Genomic DNA, 21413 nt, shown 5'->3' with positions numbered 1-21413 from the left:
TTACTGCTAAAATATTTATTGGTTTGAGAGCATTTCTTTTATAGGAGTTTGTTTGTGTGTACTGTCACTACAGTTCATGCCTTAAACAAGCCTTTCTTCTCTCACTACAGCAGATACTGTCCTGCTGGCTGCAGAGACATAGCAGGTGACATTTCTGGGAACATTGGAGAAGGATATAGAGATGTAAGTACACAGGATAATGGGGGCAAATTTATAAAGACAAAAGAAACAAGAATAGAACAACTAGGTTTCAACTTTTTCTGCTTGACTCTTGTTAGTAATTCTTCTGGGCTGTTTTGCTATACCTTTTATTATCAGTATATAAGTTAAGTTATCAGTATATAAGCACACAGAGACGCTTTTCAAACAGACAAATCAATTGTGTGAGAACAAAGTCCACTGATTGTCAAATATACCTACTTACTTGTGGCTTCTGGCTTTCTGGAAAAAGCCTGCCTAGTGTTTGTCCTTCTTGAGGCAGTGCTCGTCCATGTACAAAATATTTCTGTACAAAATAATATGATTTTAGCCTTTACTTGTTTGGTGTCCACATGTGAAAAAGATACATTTCAGTAACACGTGGGCTTTCTTTAAGGTCATGCCAGCACTATTCCTAGCATATGCTCTGAGATGGAATAAATATTAAACACTGCCTTACCACATCCCACTGGTAACTACCAATCTCCTGGCTTCTTTTAACTTCTTGTTCTTCAAACTGAAAAAGTTGAAGTGGTTGCATTTATCCGCAGTTCATATGGCTCAGAGCTCTGCCCTCTCTGAGTCCCTCACCCTGGACTCTTCTCCTGTCATGTCTGTGAAATCTTTACCTCTCTCACAGAGGAGTAAGCCTAATCATACCACTGAAGAAAAATCCCACCCTATCACAGTCACTGAGTTTCCAAAAAGTCAGTGTTCATGTTTAACCTGTTCATCCAGTTATTCAAGCGTGCTGGCTCCAGCCTGGAAAGTGGCAGAGCTGAAGAAACAAAGAAATGCCACATTACATTCTCATTAGCTGGAGTTATTCTGGTTCCAATGATTAGGTTCCAATGATTAGGGCAGAAAAGCAGCACATGGCATGACCTCATGCAGATTTTATCTACACTGAGGAATTTGCAAAAGAAATTCTCCCTCCACCATTAAGGAGGATTTTCTGATGGGAAGAACCTGCAGGGCTCCCCTGGAGATGTGCTGCCTTTGTGCCTCCACTCTCCCCACCCCTGCCTGGAGGGGACAGCCCAGCACCTCAGCTTGTCCAGTAGCACAGCCCAAACTGGGCCGGTGTGAACCTGACCAGCCTCTGCCTGCAGCCCCTAGGAAAGCTTCCTTTGTACCTTTCTCTGTCCCTTTCCTGCTTTGCCCTAGCCCTGTTATTGCCACCTAGTTGGCACATGAGTTGTCCTGCCTGTGTTTTTCTATCTATCTAGCACTATCCCACCTGAGATAATGGAAATGGGCTGCACTTAAAACCCAGCAGCAGCTACTCAACACATAGCCAAACCCCTAATGTGCCCCATAATTCAAATCCTAAAGTGCAGTAATGGATGGGTCTGTCTTCAGGCAAGAGCACCAAGGAATTATTGATTTATCTTCCCAACGAAGCGTTGCCTTGCCTTTGACTTATTTTTTCCTGAGAAGTGACAATCTTACAGTACCTTCTCAGAAGCAGATCATTTGTTTTTTTCATTTGAAAAGAAAAATTACTTTGGGAGACATATATTTTTCCAAGATTACTCCTCTTTCTTCCACCCCTGCCTCTTACTCCTCTTGAGCTTCTGCTGGATTTTATGAGCTGTAACACCTGTATACCGGTAGCTTGGGAGGGAAGGCATTAGCAGCTTGTCAGATTGATTTCCTGAGCCGGGGCTCCTGCCTTCCAGACGTCTCTGCTGTGCAAGTCAGCGATCCACGCGGGCGTGGTGGCGGACGAGCTGGGCGGGCAGATCAGCGTCACGCAGCACAAGGGCATCAGCCGCTACCAGGGCGCCGTTGCCAACGGCGTCCCCTCCCTCGAGTGAGTACCACGGCTGGGCTGGGCTGGGCTGGCACCGGGCGCAGGGCACTGCCACCACCTGCACAAGCGGGCAGGGACACCATTTTGGGGAGCAAAAGATGTTAGGTGCATTTCTAGGGCTTTATTAAAATGGTGTTGGCAATGGAGATAGGAAGAGGTTTCAGGTTTTCAGTGGCTCTATACCATGTAGGGTGGTATTTTCATTTTTTTCCCCCCTTCTGTTCCTTCCAAAACATATTTACAAATTGCTTTGTTAGCAGATACTTGAGAGTATGATGTTCTGCAACAAACAGCTTTAATCGATGAGCTAATAAATCATGATAAATTCGTGTTGAAGTTTAAAAAAAGCTAGGAAAAATAAGTAAAAAGTGCCATTGAGCCATAGGGGATTTAATGAACAGCTTCTTAAACATTGTGCTTTTGACATCTTCAGAGTTTTTCTCTTTTAGAATATTTGTAGCAAGGTTGTTATATTTACTGCTTATCTTCTAACTTTTAATTGTACTGCTGTTGAAGTAGAAATAAATCCCCTAATCTCTATCCAGCACAGTAAGACCTTCCAGCAACTACTTCTGTCATTCCTGTTGGTTTATAGTTTTTAATTTTCAAATGTTATCTGGATTTTACATGGGGCCTTTTTTTTTCTTTTTTAAGAAGGGAAATTTCCATCCCATAACCTATGAGAGCTAAGGCAATATGTAATTTTTATACTATTTTCCTGTTTTCTCCATGATTTCTGACACCCTCCTGACAATTTTACAATCATGGTTTCATTCATTAAAAAAAAAGCCATTCTTATGCTCTGTTGCTGTGCTTAAACTTCAGCAGAGACTGAAATGCTTTATATACAATGGTGCTGGAGTATACAAAACTGGGTAGTATGTAGATCATAGCCAAAGAACTGTACAGCCTAAATATTTTCCATTTTTTTTTTAAAGTTAGTTGCCAAAGAAAATTAATATTAACTTGTCTCAAGCAAAGCAGGACTTAGAGCTCTGGTCAGGCACCAAGCCCCTCCATAAAACAAATAATACAAATTCTTTCCATCACACGTGCCAGCTTAGTGAAACCCTAAATTAAATATTTTGTACCTTACATAAAGATGTTACAGAACTGTTCACATACATTCGTATGCTTGTGACCCTTGATAATCCCAGTGGAGTAACTTGGGCAGTAGTACATAAAATTTTATAATGAAAGGGTATTGTGATTCCCATTTGTATTTTTTTCACCAGTACAAGAGCCAGTGGTCAAAGAATGAAGTGTGTAATTCTGCAAGTGTACACGTGCTAGGGGCTTTAGCTCATTTAATGTGAGGGCCTGAGAGAGAACCCTGAGGAGGAGCAGAGCCCCTGTAGCTCTCCTGCCTACAGGGACAGACAGAGGCACTCCTCGAGCATGATGCACATCTCCAAGGGACAGAATTGCCCTGAGGAGACAACAGAAGCTTTCTGCAGGTTCTACAGGAAGCCACAGGCTCACTGCCCACAAACTAGAGGGCACAGAGTTTGAGAAAAATGGGAGTGTCAGCACAGCACTTCCTAGAACGTTTCTGCCACACCTGGCAGCTGGGACAGTCTCTAGAGCAGATGAACTGTTGGTGTGAGCCCAGGAGACAGAAATTGGAGTATGTAGGGAAATGCTTTTGTTCCAAAGCATGAAAAAGGGCTCCTAGAAAGAGTAGGCCTGTTTACTAAGAAAATGAACCAATGCATTTTGTGCTTTAAAAAATCTTTTATAAGCAGTATCTACAAAGCTGCATGGCTTCCCTGTTCTGCAGTGCCTACATGCTGAAAGAAAATCCTGCTGATGAGCCAGTGCCTGCACGGAAAAACTGGTGCTTGAGCAGCAGTGCCTTAAGAGCTTTTTAGATGCCCTTAAATAAGAGCTTGCTCAAGCTTTTAAAATCTCATTTATAGTGGATTTCAGTATTAAAGGTTTAAATTATTTAGCGACTTTAGCCGAAATTGACCTCATCAAAAGCTGCTGCTGGAGTGCATCGAGCTGTTGAGTGTTGTGTTGTTAACATGGAGTTATGTCTTGCTCACCCAGCACCCTGCAAGAGCTGACCTTGGCCTCCCCACTCCATCTCTCAGTGTGTTTGTTACGCTCCAGCATGTGTGAGGTTTTCACTTCCCATGATCCATGTGCAGACCTGCACCCCCAGATGCTGTAATGAAGCCCGAATGGCTGGGTTTATTGGGCAGCTCTGATGCCCCAGTGCAAATGCACAGGTGCTGTAGCATGGCCTGGCCTGTGACTATACCTCTGCACACGTGGAATCATTTGCCTTTGAAAATGCAAGAGGCTGTGTGCTTGTCAACAGAGAAAGATAAGATTTGGGGTTAACCTACATTCTTAGGAGAAGTTTGCTTGAGACCAGCTCTGGCAAAAAAAAAGAAAAAAAAATGAGGAACATGGAGTGATTCCCTCCCTTAGAGGACAAAGTGGAACCTGTGTGACAAAATTCCAACAGTTACATTAGGAAACTGATGAATTACCACTTACTGAATTGGCTTGTTCTCTTTAGTGAATTACAATAGAAATTTATCAGATTTCATAGCTTTGTAGACCTTAGAAGTGCTAACCTTGATTTTCTAAATTTGCAGTCCTCTATTTGCTAAATTTGCAGTGCTCTATTTGAAAGGGTTCTGGTTGACTTTTTTTCATTATAAGTATTCAAGGAGCACTGTGATTGATGTTTTGGGTAGGTTTTTAGGTATTTATTTTCTTCTTTTCCCTTGAAATGAATTGCTTTGCCTTCACTAAGAAATCAACAACTGTTTTGGCTGTGATGTCGAACTGGTTTGAAGTGAGCAGAGTGCATCTGATTGCCCCCAAGGATTGCCTGTGGGGAAGATGTGGGAGGGAGGCCTTGTGTTTCCCCTTCTAGCTACTCAGCCGCCTACATGCTCAAATAAATCAGCTCCCACCCCGAGCTCTGAAGGGCTTCATTTGCCTGTAGTCATTAGTTTTCCCTCAGTGACAAAAAAAGGCAGTGTTTTTATTGACCTTGACATGGGACTACTTTCCTATTCCCCATTTGCAGTGCTCTCAAAACATATAGCCCTGTAAACATATAACACCGTGGTGAGGCTGCAGACAGTAGCTTGGGGGAAATTTTCCTGGCCAAAAACAAAGAAAGAGCAGCCTAAAAGGGAACTGTCTCCATGCTTGGTGCAGAAGTTGTTTTACTGCTTAGTCACGCTAGCCAAGGCTTTTCAAAAGGGGCCAGGGATGCATGCAGCTAATTGAAGTGACAGTGGAGGGGGCAGATTTTCAAGAAATCCAAACTAATTTCATGTTAAAAGCCTGGCTTTTCTTTTATGAGGCAGCCAGTTGGATTCATTGCTTCTGGAATGAAACCTCAGGGGCATCTCCTTGGGAATTAGAAAGCGGCTCCCTGAGAGGCCAAGGAAAACTCAGCTCTCCCTTAGAGTGGTGATTTTATCTTGTCCTGCATTGTGCAGGGCTGTGTGGAGTGGCCCAAGAAATTTTCCCCTGAAGCAAAACAATCCATGTCAGAAGGAGGAAGAAAAGGAAGCCATAGATGTGTTTAATGGAGCATAAAGAACCATTCCTGATGGGAGAGGTTGGCAGTGGTTATAACAGAACTGGTTCCCACCCAGATTAAAACAAGGAGTAGTTTTCATCCCATTTCCATCCTTTGACACACCTGTAGCCCAAGTAGGAATGGCCAGAGCTGGTGTGGTTTAGTCTCCATCAAGTGTAGCTCTTTCACAAGCAGCAGGAGTAACAGGGTGATGCAATGGGAAGTCACTCTAAAGCTTTAAAAAATGCTCAAAACCATTAAAAAATGACCTGAATTCAGTCACAGTGAGAGACGCACTTGAGTGCTCTTAAGGGGGTCAGTATCCAGCCAGCAGAGAAAGTGGCTGTCTGGCCAGAGATATTTTACTGGATAAACAGTGATTGTGCAGCTCTACCTCAGCACTCCTGTGACCACCTCATGAGAGGCTGAATTACCTTTTTCTTTTCTTACAGTGGTTCTCTGTCAGATAAGCGATTTACGTTTACTTCAAATGGTAAGAAAAATTGCTTTGTTTTGAGCTATTTAAATATTTTCTGTAAAAGTTTTAAAAAATAATCAGGAGAATGTCAGGCTGTGTCTAGGAAGGATATTTTAGGACAACAGCTTTTTAAAATTGGCAAGTGAATAAAAAAATTGAAGGGATCTGAAGTGAGCTAGGAAAAAACACAGAATATGTGCGGTCATACACACATAGATGAGAAACAGAAATAGTATTCTGCTGTTACATTTCTGGTGCCAGCATATGAAAAATGACAATCAGATAATCCCATTTTTATGTACTTTAGGCTACAGAAAATGAAAGCAGTTTTTCTTCAGATATTTGTAATTTCCATCTTCATCATATAAGCGGAGAAAGAAAACATAGGAGAAATGAAAATATATTTATATTGCACTGATACAGAAGGCGTTTTTGTTTATGGCTTTCCAAGATGCAAAACCCTCTTTTAATCTGTCAAGCCGTTCATTTCCATAAAACACAGCAAAGAGGGGGGGAAAGTTCGCATTCGTTCATTTGAATTATATTTCACTCATGTGAGATAAAATCATTTACTATTCTACTGAAAACTGTAGAGCATGTATAGGCCTTTGAATCTGCCAAGGAATTATTTTTAACTTCATTGAACCATATTCCACTGGCCTGTTTTCTCTGAAGAACCTTGATGTGCAGAGACTTTGTGGGTTCTTTGGTGGAGTTTGTAGTGCTTACCCACAGATATTATCTTCATGATATCACATCTTGGCAGCTGTATCAAGGAGCTTCTCTAATGAGTAACTTTCCTAACCCTAATTGCAGGTGGGAATCATGAAATATTTACAGTAAAGTATTCTTCTCAGTACAGTGCCTTCATCTGTGAAATGTTTTGTACAGCAGAATTAGTTAATGCCAATCTCAAAACATAAATATTATGTTTCAGAAGGAAAAATTTAAAAATAAAATATGTCTTCACAGGAATGAGACAAAAGTGCAGAGATTAAAAAACTAAATGGCAAAAATAGCAGATGTAGTCAGAAGGTGTCATGTATGTAGGAGTTAGACTGGTAAAGGATTGGGACTGCAGCTCTCTGGTACTGGATCATACGCTACAAATTGACTGGTAAACACCACAGCTAATGGAGAGCATCAGGCTAGCACTAGATTCAGCAATGTCTGACTTTGCTGTTGTGGGTGGTCTTCAAATGTTGCTAGCCTAATATAAAAATATCCTGTGAAAATGCAAAATAACTCCTTCTGCCTGTCTGTGTGGGGACTCCTAGGCTGCAACAAATCTCTCAGTCTGGAAGAGGGATTCCTCTCCAAGAGCCAGGTTACTGCATCTTCCTACTGGGAGGAAACCAATGAATTTGGGCAACTACTCCTGTGGTCCCCAGACAAGGCTTGGCTACAAGTCCCAGGATGGTCTTGGGCCTCCAACCACAGCAGCAACCGGGAATGGCTGGAGATAGACCTGGGAGAGAAGAAGAGAATTACAGGTATGTCGCTCTCTGGGAATTAGAGGGTTTCAGCTGGAGAAGAAACTGAGTGCAGCTGGAAAGCTGATAGTGCACTAATGCAACGTTTCTTTTGTTAAATGTAATTAAGTGTTCTGCACTTTCTGCACTCAGGAATATAATTTTCCTGTTTAAAACAAGAAACTATTTGCAAGACTGGTCTTCCTACGAGGGTATAGGATTGAACTCAGCTACGCATATCTGATCTGTAAACACGCTGACAGAACAAAATACTTACACACGGAGCAGTGGAGTCTGGGTGGATGATCTGAAATCAATAAGAAACATGAAAGTCACAGCCTTTGAAACAAGGCCTAGGTGAAAGAAATTCCTGTTTCCATCTCCTGGTTTGATTGTAAAAATGTAAATTACAGTTGCTGCTAAAGATGTAAAGATGGCCAATACAGACCATAATATCAAAAAGCAATTTTCATTTTGGAGTCACAGAATCACAGAATGAGTAAAACTGGAAGGCACCACAGTGGGTCATATGGTCCAGCCTCAAGCAGGATTATCCTAGAGCACATAGCCCAGGATTGTGTCCAGGTAGTTCTTGGATATCTCCAGTGAGAGAGACTCCACAACCACTTTGGACAGCCTGCTCCAGTGTTTGGCCACAGTAAAGAAGTTCTTCCTCTTGTTCAGGTGGAACTTCCTGTGCATCACTTTCATTGCCTCTTGTGCTGTTGTTTGGCAACACTGAGCAGAGCCTGGCTCCATCCTCTTGGCACACTCCTTTTAGATACTGACAGACACTGATGAGGTCCCCTCAGACATCTCAAGGCTGAACAGACCCAGCTCCCTGAGCCTTTTGTGCTCTGTTTAAAATATCTATTGATCTAAGTTCACAATTTAAAACAGATTTCCATTCTTCACCCAACTTTTAAACTCAATTTCAACACAGTTTGAAAAATAAACTAACACCTTGAAGATCAAGTTTTCCAAATTGTTTTGGCTTCTGTGTTTGCATTTGCAAATGTTCCCTTAAAACAGGCACATAGCAAATGAAAATGTTTCTTGCATTTTCTTAAAAGGGATTAAGACCACTGGTTCTGGATCCACGAATTTCAACTTTTATGTGAAGACATTTACAATGAACTATAAAAATAACAACTCAAAATGGAGAACTTACAAAGGGATTCTGAGCAATGAAGAAAAGGTAAGGGAAAGTGGGAAGGGTAGGAAAACACAAAACAATAATGCCTATGCTGTCTTGACATTGAAGGGCAAGCTTTCACTGTCAAGAATGATTAGGAGTTTCAAACTTGTCTAGACTTGGGCTGTCTTCACCAGTGTAATTTATGGCTGTGGAGTAGATAGTGAGCTTGTTGAAACAAGGAAGTTATCCAGGGATTGGTGGAGCTGTGGGACACACACAGGGAGGCATGTGTATGTCTGCACCCTTCTTTTAAAAAAGTGCTGTAACTGGAGCTGTACAGCAGCTGTTGGGGCAAGTCCTTAGCTCAGCTCAGTGTTTGCCTGTGCCAGGGATGCTGTTGGTATGGCACCAGCAAAGCTGAGGGTCAGCTCCAAATGCATTGGGATGGTCAATCCACCTCCCCCTGCCAAATGAAACAACCCCTCCAGTGAAGGGCAGAGCTGCTGGTGGAGTTTGTTTGGAAACATTTTCCCCTGAAAACTTCATGTTTTCTTTCAAACAAAAGAAATCCCAAAAGCCTCCCTCCCTGTCCCCACAGTGTTCAAAGTCAGACCTCCACTCATCATTCCTGAGGGATCTCAGCTTGCCTCAGGAGAAGGCTCTACTGTCCTCAGGGCTGATGGCAGTTTTTGAAAACTTGGCAGAGCTGAAAAGAGATTTCCTGCTAGCTCTGCTTTTCTTAGCTTGCATGGCAAGGAATTTCCAACATTAATGGTGTTAATACTTTTTAAATGTTAAACTGAGGGGATGCTGGCCCAAAGAGTGACAAATCAGCCTAGTAGTGGGTGAACTGCAAAGGCTTAGCTACTATTAAAATATGCAGGCTTGCAGTTTCCCACAGTGACTTGTCATATACAAATATCTTTTGAAAGTATTATATACAATCTTAGTTTCAGCTAAGGTGCATGACAGAACCTGTCCCATCAGAATCCTATATGGCCTGGCAATTTATCTAAGATATGCTGAGCTCACTTCTCTGTCTCATCAGACTTTTAGGTTTTCCTAGATCATGCTGAAGCATCTCCAAGAACTAATATTGCAAGGATGATTGTTCTTCACAAGGGGCTGAGCTGATTCTGGGTAATAATATAAAAATGCAGTGACAACTGTGTAGTTAATAGAAAACTGACCATTTTACTAAAATGTCTAGAAATGGTTCACTTCAGGTTTTACCTTTTTATGTTTCTGTCTGCTGTTTCCAAGAAAGGGTGCTGCACTGCTCTTAAATAAAAAATGATAGCATTATACCAGCATACATTAGCTGGGAATCACACAGTATTGAAACGGTGACAATCTTTCTCCTCCAAGCTAACAGAAAAATGTGATCATCTGGCACAACTGAAAAGATTATTTCTTTCCAGAACTCTCAATTCCTAAAATCTTGTGGCTGAATCCCAGGTTATCAGTGTGTTAGTCTTAGAATGAAAATCTTTGAAGTTGGATGTCAGGAGCACTTTGAAGAAAGAGACTATTAAAGCAGGGCAGGCAATGTGTGTGCCCCTTTCGCTGCAGGTGTTCCAAGGCAACTCCAACGCTGGTGACGTAGTGCGCAATAACTTCATCCCTCCCATCGTGGCCCGTTACGTGCGGATCATCCCTCAGACCTGGAACCAAAGGATAGCCCTGAAGCTGGAGCTGATGGGCTGTAGAATAATGCCAGGTATGGGGTCAGCAGTGCATGGTGCCTCTGAAGCCCCCTGTGCTGCCCAGTGCCACTGATGCCCCCTTCTCTCTTGCAGCCAACAGCTCCTTCACGCATTCCATGTGGCAGAAACCGAGTCAGAGCACAGAAACCTCCCTTGGAAAAGAAGACAGGACTGTTACAGAGCCCATCCCCTCCGAAGAAACTAGCTTGGGTAATACTACCTAGTGCTGCATTTTCTCTAGGATGCATCATGTCTTCAGCCCAGTCTGAGTGAACTTTAAACTTTCTCACAAATCAAAACTTTTATTTTCCCTTCAGACTTTAATAATGACAGAGAGAAGAGGGAGGAGCAATAAGTTCTTTTTGTCTTAAGGCACAGAAAGAGATTGAAAGCCTTAATTTTCCTTGATGTGTTAAACATTGGGCTTTGGTTTCCCTGTCATATTGGTTGATTTGCCATGCTTGGTGGGTGGCTCAAGGGAATACAGTGAGCACTCAGCAGCAATTTTTGGTACAGTTCTTCCTCACTTTCATCCTGTATTTTAGAATTTTTTAGTATGTGAAGTAGTTGTCTCACTAAAGTGTTATCTTACCTCCACACAACCATGACTCCTTCCAGAGCGAGTTCCCAGCTGAAAGCAGCATACAGCAGTGCCTGATTGTCTAATTAAACACTCTTCCATAATGCCTGTGTTTATGGGGGCTCAGACAACCTTAATTTGTGTAATACTCCCTGAATTTGCGGTCTTCATCCTTTAATGTTGTGGAGCTAACTTCTTAGACTTTAAAAAGCAAACAAACAAAATTTGGTGCTTATACTGACTGTTTAGCGGGCTCATAGCCAGGCAGGAATTGCCAGACCCACTGTACCAAATGCTACTACCCATTAGGTAGCTGATAGTTGTAGAAATGCCTCTGTGAAAAAAAATAGTTGTAAGAAGCAATCAGTGGAAGAAAAAAAAATTCTGAAACTGCTTGCCAAGAGCAAGAAAGCTCTGTTCATCTGTGCAGCGGTAGGACTAAACCATATCCATGTTCACTGAAAATGAAATCCACTGAGATTTCATCTGCTAAATTGTAAATACCCTGTGGACACTTCTACTGCCTTATTCTCACAGCTGAAAAGTGTCTGTGGAAACAGGGAACAGCACACTCCTGACACAAGAGCCACCCCACTTCTAATTTTCAAATCCCTGCTCTAAAGCATGTTGTGTTAGAATTTAACAGTGGCTGAACAGGATTTTTTCCCTAGGTTCCCTCATGGAAATCTTTGAGCTATTTTGACTGAAATGTTTCAGCCAGTTCAGCATGAGCCAGATACTTGGCATGTAAAATTGCAGTCTCCTTTGGCAGATTTATAAGCAACTGCAAACAGAGTGTGTATGAGTGGGTTTTTAAAAGTCATCTAGTGTGTAATAAGAAAGAGCTGCTCTTTGTAAGGATGCAAATAGATGCCAAGTCAAGTGTAACCCTTGAGAAAGTATATTCAACTATTTTGTTTCAACATTGTTCCACACGGGTCCATGGCATCCAACCATGGCTGAGGATTGTCTTTTAGTTTTACAGTTGTACATTCTCATGCTCTCTTCAAGAAGCATTCCTGCAACATTATCTTACCTTTTGCTGTAGTAAAAATTACCATCTTTGGAGTAATTTACCTTTTAAACTTTTATCCCTTCTTTTTTCTCATGCAGGTTTAAAGCTCACAGCTATAATTGTCCCCATCTTCATCGTGCTGTTTCTGTTCTTGTTCTCTGGAATTTGTATCTGCGCAGCCCTACGCAAGTAAGATACTGGTTTTTGTCAAAGGAGGCATTTGTGGGTACCTAGCTAGCCTGTCCAACTCCATGCCCTCTTTCCAGAGCCTCCTTACCAGGGAGCTGGGAATTGATCCTGTTTGTCAGTCTTTCTTTTAAAGTAGAACTCAGTGCTGAGGGTACCCACTGCAGGGTTTAAATTGTAGCACATATGGGGAAGCCCTTCTGACAGAACCACTATGCAAATTATAAATTAAACCAAGAGGAGCTGGTGCATTTATGGACATTGTAAATTATATTTCGTACTGTATGCCTCCCCTAGTCGGAGAAAAATGAAGGTAAAGCAGGTCAGAACTGTGCATAACCAGCTGCTCTCTTCACCCTACATATACCCACATGCATTGAGGTGTAAAGTAGTCAAAGACAGGAAACTTACCACACCAAAGCCAAATAAAAATTCAGTGAAGGGAAGGAAGATTTGAGCTATCTATCTGGATCATTTTCTTTCATTTCCCTCCTGTTGTGTTTCTGCTTCCCAGTCCCTTAAGTTAGAGCACTTACCCTAGCAGGCTGCCAGCAGAGCTCTGCTCTGTGGAGTCACACATACACTGGTGTAAGCAGCTAAAATGAAGCTATTTCATCTCACAATACTGAGGACTGGAACAATCACTGCTAACTGTGCTTCCTGCTAGATGCACATTCCTATGAACCTGCACTTGCATGTTGAACCAGGAAATGCTTCTGTCAGCAGATGGGATTTGGAAGTGTAAGCAATGCTCTGGTGACGCTGCTTCATCACCAGTGATACTCAGCTCTGCCCTGGATTCCCAGTAAATCTATAAAATAGCCAAAGAATTCAGAAGAGCAGACCCAAACATAGCCCAGAGTGACACATCTAGACATAGACGCATCAAACTTGTGAGTGCCAGCCCTGGAAATTTGAACACCAGCACTCACAACTTGCACATAGATGGAGAAAAAGAAAATGTCAAAGTGCTGGTTTGCATGCCTGATGTTCTAGTAAACAACAACCTCCAGGAACTCAAAGTGAAGCCTTGTCCTCAGCCACTAAATAAAAAGGCTCTGCTGGAGCTAAGGCACGAAGCTGAAATGCTCTAAGTACTGATGTTTATAAACCCTTTCCTCTCCTCACAGGCGAGAAGCCAAAGGACTTTCTTACGGATTATCCAGTACTCAGAAATCAGGTTAGTGGAGAATCATGCACTTTGTCCTGTCCTGTCCACTGGGCCAGCAGGAAGGGGTTTATGCAGCTAAGCATTTAATGCTTGTGAAATAGCATCCACATTTCCTCATTCAAATTCACCTCTTCATACAAGGGAAACAGCAAATGATAGTCCCACTTGTGTCATCCTAGCACAGTGCCCTGAGAAACAATATAATTTGGTTTCTATGACAGAAAGGCAATTAACAAAAGATCTATTATACAGAGTGCATAAATTAGCATGTAAGAGTGCTCCCAGGTGCCCTCCTTTTCCTTCCCACTTCCAAAATACCTATTTTGCAGAAAATCGCTGCTTCTCTTTTCCCCACAGCAGAGGGGATTGCCTTTCTCTAAGAGAGCAAGGGATAATCATTTTTTATGGCTTTAGTATTTTCTTCTCACTGCCCTTCCTGGCTGGAACTGTATTTATAAAGCCTAAGAACAGTGAACTGTATTCAATGAGGGATTGGCTTGAGCTCACTGCTTTAGGAGATGACTGCAAAATCCCGATGAAGTATTTTCTTTGTCTTGCTCAATAACATTTTCTAGAGTGGGGTTCCCATCAGCTTGGCAGTTGGGGTGTTTTCCTGGCCAACCAGTTCTGTCGAGGAATATCCTTCTGAAACTCGGCTTTCCACAAAAAACCCAAACCACTGAGCACTTCATATGTCTCTTGACAAGTCTTTTGCAATAGCTCAGCTCCAAAATTTCATCCCTCAGTAGGTGCTGACGTCAGTGAAAGGAATGCTGTTACCCACTGCAGCTCGCCCTCATTAGAAAATTAATTTGTACTTAACATCATATTTGCTAATATGATTTTTCAAGGTCACATCATAATCCTTTCTCACTTGCTAATGAGGACAAATCCCAAGAAATTGGAGATAGCTTCTTACCCAGTCAGTTCATTTCTTGTGTGTCTGCTTCATAAATCAAGCTCCTAAGCTCTTGTGAACCAGGCTTGGGGCTTGCAAAGCTGTGAGTCAAGCTCACCTCTCCCCAGACCTCCTGGCGCAGGCTCCAGCAAGTCCCTGACACTGAGGAGTTTTTCTTTTCTGTCTCACGAGGATGTTGTGAGAACAAGTTAATTGATGAGTGCAGGTGCTCAGATACCAATGAATCAGAAGCCACACTAATCCACTGCAAAAGAAGAAATTTTAAGCATTATTTTTGCCACATATTCAATGCCTAAACACAACTGACTTAAAGTTGGTATTTTATCAATATACTTTGTTAAGGCATTACTGTAGGCACCTACAGAGTTTGAGCCCTTCTTGCCAAAAAAATCTTATATAAACTTGGAAATCCCAGTTGATGATTCACTTCTTCCTTCACCCTCCATATTCAGGGGGCTTTTTTTAAACAAACAGCCCATTTTAGTCATGTTTTAAAACTATTTCAATATATTGACAGCAATGAGTATACCGAAAATTAAACTTTCTGGTAAGTCTTCTGATTCCAAGCATTTAACTTGCTGATAAGCCTTCTATTTTAATTTCTTTTTCACAGGTTGTTGGAAACAAATCAAGCAGCCCTTTACCAGACATCAGTCAACCGAATTTACCATCAGCTATAATAATGAGAAGGAGACACCACAAAAGCTGGATCTGGTCACCAGTGACATGGCAGGTAACAGCTGCTCCCCCTCGGATCCATCCCTTTTGCTCTGTGTGCAGAGCCAGTAACAGGCAGAGGGATGGCCCAGCAGTGTGACAAGCTTCAGCTCTTATGCAAACTGAGGCCCAGGAATAGATTTATTTATGTTCATCCCAAATGTATAGTGAAGCAGCTATAAATATATTAGGGAGGGAAAGGCCCACTGTTTTGGAATTTTGTTTTTGTGGAGTTGTTGGAAAAATTTCCTGACTCTGAAAGAGTTGCAGCTGAAGATACTGATGGAGGGCACTCAGGCATGGATAAAGTGCAAGAATGTGCCTAGGATAGGATTGCTTCCCTTTGCTGACTAATTTTTGTGTTTCTATTTAAACACAAGTGTCTCTGGAAATGGAACAAAGAAATGATCAGCCCCTTGCTGCTGATCAAATAGAAAAATTACTTACTTGGTTTATAGTGGGATTTCATGCCTAGCTGGAAGTTGTGCTCAGATCCCTGTGCAGCTTTCCTGAACTATCTGGCAGATCAGGCCTCCTGAAGAGGAGGCAGGTAGGTGAGAGGGAAGAAGTAAGCCAACCACAGCACTTCTTCCTGTGCTACTTTGGCTCCAGGTCACTGTTTGGATAGAGCAAATCCCAATGAAGGAGCATCAGTACTATTTGCATCCCAAAGGGATGATTTTTTAATTCATCCTCTTAGCACATCTTATCCCCGCCTAGTCTAGTTTGTCTGGTAAGGCTAGTGAGACCAGCCATTTCATGGGATCAGTAATCAGCACTCTTGAAGAAAGATTAGTTTCCTGTTTCCAGCCCCCAGACCTTAGAAATCCCTTAGAATTTCTTCATTGTGTTTGGCAGAGAAATACATTTAAAAAACAAATGGATGGTTACTGTAATTCCATATGGTGCTGCTCTCAATATCTTTCAAAGACAGTTTCAATCCTTTATAGAAACTTTCAATATAAATATGCAGAGACCTATAAAGCAGCTTTAAGGAAAAAGAACGAATAAAGGTTGCTCACATAATATGGTTTTTTTGGTTCCCTGGCCATGTCTGGGAAGTCTTTGCTCTCTCCACCATCCCCTCCTGCTGTGTTTATGGGAAGTCTGAACTCTCAGCCTGGCTCAGGCATATTCCCAGCCTTAGCATTTCACCTGCAGTCTCCTTGAAATTAAAAAGCCATGAAATAAGAATGTGGATGCAACCTAGAAATGTGCCATTTAATAATTTAATTGCAGGGAGCACACAGTTTGCATATAGGTTTTCATGCTACATGGAATTCCCTCACTTCAGACTGCCTGCTGGCTCCCAAAGGCAGCCAGGAGGAAGCCGAGATGCTCCATCCTGAGCGAGAGAGATTTCTGGGGATGGTGGCAGCGATGCTGGGGAGAGCTGCACTACTTACTTAGAGAAATATCATAACACCTTCACCCTACAAGCTGAAGTTTGGGACCCAGCCAGAAACTGCCAAAAAGATTCACAGGACATATGGGATCGAATTCGACGCTCATGTCAGATGAACCGCGATGCCAGAACAGAAACCGAGCTAACTTCTTCACGCCTGCGTGCAAACACCACACTTTAGCAGTGTCATTTACTAGAGCTGTTCAGGCCACCCTTGGTATCTGTACGAGATTGTCACCAGCGCCAAAGCGAGAAAGTTAGAACGTTCACTTTCCTCATAACAGTGTTGCTTGTTTTTTCAGAAAACTTTCTCGTTCAGACCTCCTCACACACAGCCTGGCACCTACCTTAGCTAGAGGTGCAAGCACGCGCTTCTTGTGGCCATGTTTCCTCCATCTCACTCCTTGCTCCTGCTCAGGCCTTAGGCCAGCTCTATCCCTGCCATCCCCTTTGACTGGGTGACTGCCCAGTCCCTCCGGCAGCACCATTCCCGCTTCTCCCCCCAAGCTCATCCCCCCTGGCACGCCTGCAGCCGTGCTGAGCTGGCTTAGCACATTTCACACTTCCATTGACTCTCTTGGCTGCCGTTTTGCCTAACTTCATCCTTCTTGTCAGTCAGCTGCTGTGAGATGCCTTTTAAATAAAGCCGGCTCGTTATGAATCCTCTGGGCATTTTAATTATTCCAAAAGTGGAACACTCATTTTGGAGAACTTCTCGCTTGTGGATCTTCATGCAATGTCCTTTTTCCAGTTTGTTGTTAATGTTTTGTTGACCTCACTCTTTCTTAGGGCTTTCAAGTATACTCCAGAAATGTTAATTTATTTGGGGGGGTAAGTAGGGAAAGGGAGGGAGAGAGTAGAAAAAGAGGTGGCAGATTGGACCTTCTCTGTGGAAAAGCTTCTGCTATGTTCTGCAACTCTTGCTCGCTAAAGGAGGTTACAGGATCAGTGTTGGGGAAAGGTTTCCTCACACCCCCAAAAACCACACTTTTGATACAAAAACAGAGTAGCTTTTCAACATAAAATACCTATCTGTGCATAAGTATTATATACATAAGATAACCAATCTATGCCTTACTGAGCATTTCATGCTTCCTTTTAGATTATCAGCAGCCTCTCATGATCGGAACTGGGACGGTAACACGTAAAGGATCTACTTTTCGCCCCATGGACACCAAAGAGGAGGGAAGAAGGGGGAGTTCTGAGTTTGAAAATCACTATCACTGCCCTCACAGAGCTAACAGGCATGAATATGCTCTGCCCCTGACCAGCCAGGAGCCCGAGTACGCCACCCCCATCATAGAGCGGCACATAGCAAGAGAAGGTAATTTCCCCCCTGAGAACGGCTATAACGTTCCCGTCGCCTCGTCTCAGATACATTCCCTCACCGCTGGCAGCTTCTCCAGCTCCTGCAAAACCGACACCAGGAACGGAGACTATCAGACACCCCAGAGTGTCATAAACTACGACAAACCCAAAGTTAATGGTGTTCTGACCTCCGTGAGCTACAGCACAGACTACCAGAAGCCCCAGCACAGTGCTCTCGGGGGCGAGGGGTACTCCACGCCCAGAGACTGCCTAAAGCCCATCAGCCAGACAGCAATGACAGCTCTCTTGTGATCTGCCGAGCAGCAGCGGCACGGTGCGCAGGAACGTCGCTGCACAGCTTTCTGAAGTGAAAACAGAGTTTGGAGGGGCTCTGCTGTGGGAGGCAGAAGGCAAACAAGCCCTGTGTACATAATATTGCTGTCTTGCTGGGTTCTGACATCTGAAGAAAGCATATGCTGTTTATCACTGTTTATAGCAAGAGAGATGTTATCAGTGAAGACTGTACATCTTATTTTCTGTAACTGATCTCAGTGCTCCGTTTGCAATGTGTGCAATTTGTACATAGCTTTTATTTAAGGAGAATTTCTTAGGTTTCCTTTTCACCTGGGGGTTTGAAAGGATTGCAGGAATGACTATTTAAGAAAAACAGTCCTCTTTTTCTGTCTTTATCTTACCTGCTGCTGTACTGGCAGCTGTAAATGGTGTATGTTATGGTTGTGTTGATTCATCTCCTTTCCTATGATAACTAAAGATAGGGCTGTAGTTCTAATTAGGAGGATAGAAGTTAAACTTCTTGCTGCATAATGTGCATGAGAGAAGTCAGCTGAGTATTTAAATACTGTGCTCAAACACAACTTCCCAGCTGCTTTTTTAGCAGCAATTCTCACATGCTTGAATTTGATCTAGCATACAAGCTGAGCCCATCGAACTTGCAATTCATGTTAGAAAACAGGTAGAAAGGCTGAAACTGGTTTTGGGTTCAAGCCATGGTTATCACTCCACAACAGGAAAAAAAAAATAAAAAAGAAACCAAACCAAAAAAACAGAACCAAACAATATATCCAATACCAGTTAATCTGGAGAAATTATTTTAATTTTTTTATTTAGGAAGTGTGTGTGTAACCAAAATGTGAATTTACAGCTGAGAACTCAGTGCTGTTCAAGCCCTAGCCAATTTTCTGCTGCTAAAACTTTAAGGAAATTTGTTCCTTGGCACAAAGCAGCAAACTTCCTGAACTCTTAATTTCTCCACTAGATATTTTTCTGTCTTACAAATTTAGTGTAACATTTCTGTTAAAAGTATTTCAACTAACTGAAACACAGTGTGTGTTTGGGTTACTGTTGCAGTTAAATTTGCAAGACAGCACATCAGCACTGTTGTTTTTGAACAGTTTTTCTTTTGCAGCTAATGTTTCCCTTAGTTCCGTTTTCAGACAAACTTGAAAAAGCTTGGGATTGGGTGCAATGTATCGCACAGTAGCTGGCTCCTCTTTCAGCAGGGGCAGCTTTGGAGCAGAGCAGCTTCTGGTCATGACTGGGACCGTCCACTGCCCCTCTACCTCCAGTGCTTGGGGCATTTCTTTGTATTCAAAAGCTTGTCCTAAAATGCCAAGAAGCAATATACTTCTGTGAAGAAAGAATGGTGCTATGCTTAAAGCACAAGGTTGGGAAACGAGACCAGTAAAACCTGAGCTCTGGGAAAGCCACTCTTTGAAGGCCCTCTCTTTATTTCCTTGTACATAAATGGGATGATTTGCAAAGGATGCAACGAAGATTGATCAGTCTGTTCGCAGAGTGCTTTCAGACCTCTGGGTGGAAAGTGCTGTCAGAGGACAGACTGGTTGCAGTGGTACTGCTCACAAATACTGCTGACTCCGGCCAGACCCGAACTTAAGGCCAGCTCTGGGTGGGTTGCTTGCATACCCCTGTTTTGCAGCCTCAGGCGGTGCCATTCCTCCGCGCTGCCGCACCGTGCATGCGATTCCCGTGCAGAGAGAAAGAGTCAAGGTAACCTCGTAGCCTTCCTGTGTTTGCTGTCAATACAGTTTCTGTGAAATGTCTAAAACACCTCAGGTCCTGAAGTGAAACAGCAGCAGCCTGTTTGTTAGACCGAGCTGGGCGGTGTTGTTTACCTTCTGTTGTTTACATGTCTGTGTAAATAAAGAACACTGGTATTTGTAAATCAGCCACACAGGCCTGCCACTTCACTCAGTGATTCGATTATCGCTGCACGCCCACTCCCGCCACACACCCTGCAGGGTGACAAGGAAGTGTTCCTCACGCCCTGCAAAAGTGCCAGTTGCGCTGCTGCAATTCACGGCTCCAGTGTGACAGGCTAAAAAAAGATTCTCTCGGTGCCCCATTTAGCCCAGATTTTCTGTCCATAAGCTCTAGAGAAGAAGAACCCACAAACAAACTCCTGCAGCAAACCCTGCTGCAGGAAGCGTATGATTGAGGAAAGGATGAGGATGCCCTCCTGATGAGCTTGAAACCAATCCTCTGCCCACACAACTAATTAGCCTGGCTTGTCACTTGACAAACAAGTCAGTAATCAGGCCTACTCCCCACCTAATGAGGCAGCTAAGGAACACAGCAATGCAAGGGGACTAGGCAGCAGATGACACTACTTGTATTATAATGAACTTTTTGCATATTTCTGCCACATGTTTGGCACATCTGCAGCATGGTACAAGTGTCAAAAGCTTCTTGGCAGCATCTGCCCATTTCTGCTGTCATTCAAACCCATCTTAATACAGCTGATTTAGCCTAATGGAAAGTTTGGTCTCAATTTGCACCTTGCCTTCATCTCCACCCCTGTCAAAAGAAACCCAACAAACCTGCAAAGCTGGGTTAAAATAGATCCCCAGACATCTTCAGCCTCCTTTCACAGCGGCTTAGTGCTGACAGGGACAGAGGCAGCACATCTGGTCACTGCCATGGTGCTTCATGGTTCACATCTGAGTGAATGCTGAGCATGGTTAACACTAAAAGCCTTGGGCCTCTCTACCTTGGCCTAGGAAATTTTTAGCAACCCTAGCAGCAGATAAGCAAGGAAACTTCCTGCCCTACATCTCTCTATCCTAATGGTGGTAGAGATACAAAATCCTGGTGTAGGCATGAAAGAGGCATGCCTGAATCTTACCAGTGCCAGTGCCCATCCTCATGTGCATCCTCTGAATGTCTTTTTACACACTGATACATCAAACTCCAGCTTGTCTGCATCAGCCTGTCCTCACTGCCAAAGCCAGATGCAGGTATAGCACAGGCAGCCTTATAAAACATCACAGGTTTAAAAACCTATTGTTCCACAGTGAAGGTTAGAGTATGGACCATTCTGGGATATTTCAACACTCAGAAGGCCTGTTAGCTCTGGACCTCTCTCCAGCATCTCAGAGATTCTGTGAGAGCAGAGTCTGATCCTCTGGTGAGGGAGACTTTCAGTGGTGATTTGATACCAAACTTCTTCCCTGAGCAGACACTCCCAGTGGGCTAGAACAGAAAAGCCAAGCCAGAGTCCACAAGAAGGTTAAATATTAACTGCTCCTGGCACTTAGGACCTGCCTGTGCCATTGCTCATGACAGCAAATCTCTGACTTTGCTGGGAACAGGGGCAGCCCTGTAACTGCACATCTGACTGAGGGAACCAAAGGAGGTGGCTCTTGAGGTAAGAAAGTGTAAAAATTGGTGTCAGCTACCTACAACTCAAACCAAAAAATGACAATATGCATTT

At 43.0% G+C, this 21413-nt stretch overlaps 1 protein-coding gene across 2 annotated transcripts in view; it reads left to right on the top strand.

The window, feature by feature from the left end:
• The window catches only part of DCBLD1 (discoidin, CUB and LCCL domain containing 1), a 46348-nt gene extending 26480 nt beyond the window's left edge, over positions 1 to 19868 (top strand). Inside the window, exons 5-15 of one of the 2 annotated variants that reach the window (XM_036380863.2) lie at positions 111 to 183; positions 1881 to 2014; positions 6020 to 6060; positions 7323 to 7538; positions 8591 to 8715; positions 10228 to 10375; positions 10455 to 10571; positions 12055 to 12145; positions 13273 to 13322; positions 14846 to 14965; positions 17457 to 19868. In XM_036380863.2, the coding sequence (XP_036236756.2) occupies positions 111 to 183; positions 1881 to 2014; positions 6020 to 6060; positions 7323 to 7538; positions 8591 to 8715; positions 10228 to 10375; positions 10455 to 10571; positions 12055 to 12145; positions 13273 to 13322; positions 14846 to 14965; positions 17457 to 17974 (1633 nt within the window). In that variant the 3' untranslated portion in view covers positions 17975 to 19868. The remainder of the gene's footprint in view (positions 1 to 110; positions 184 to 1880; positions 2015 to 6019; positions 6061 to 7322; positions 7539 to 8590; positions 8716 to 10227; positions 10376 to 10454; positions 10572 to 12054; positions 12146 to 13272; positions 13323 to 14845; positions 14966 to 17456) is intronic. The other variant, XM_054514359.1, reaches the window with a different exon arrangement.
• Positions 19869 to 21413: the final 1545 nt, after the last annotated feature.

Source organism: Molothrus ater, chromosome 3 (genome assembly GCF_012460135.2).
Source record: "Molothrus ater isolate BHLD 08-10-18 breed brown headed cowbird chromosome 3, BPBGC_Mater_1.1, whole genome shotgun sequence".
Taxonomy (NCBI): Eukaryota; Metazoa; Chordata; class Aves; order Passeriformes; family Icteridae; genus Molothrus; species Molothrus ater.
Note: the sequence above shows the minus strand (reverse complement) of the source record. Positions and strands in the feature narration are given on the sequence as shown.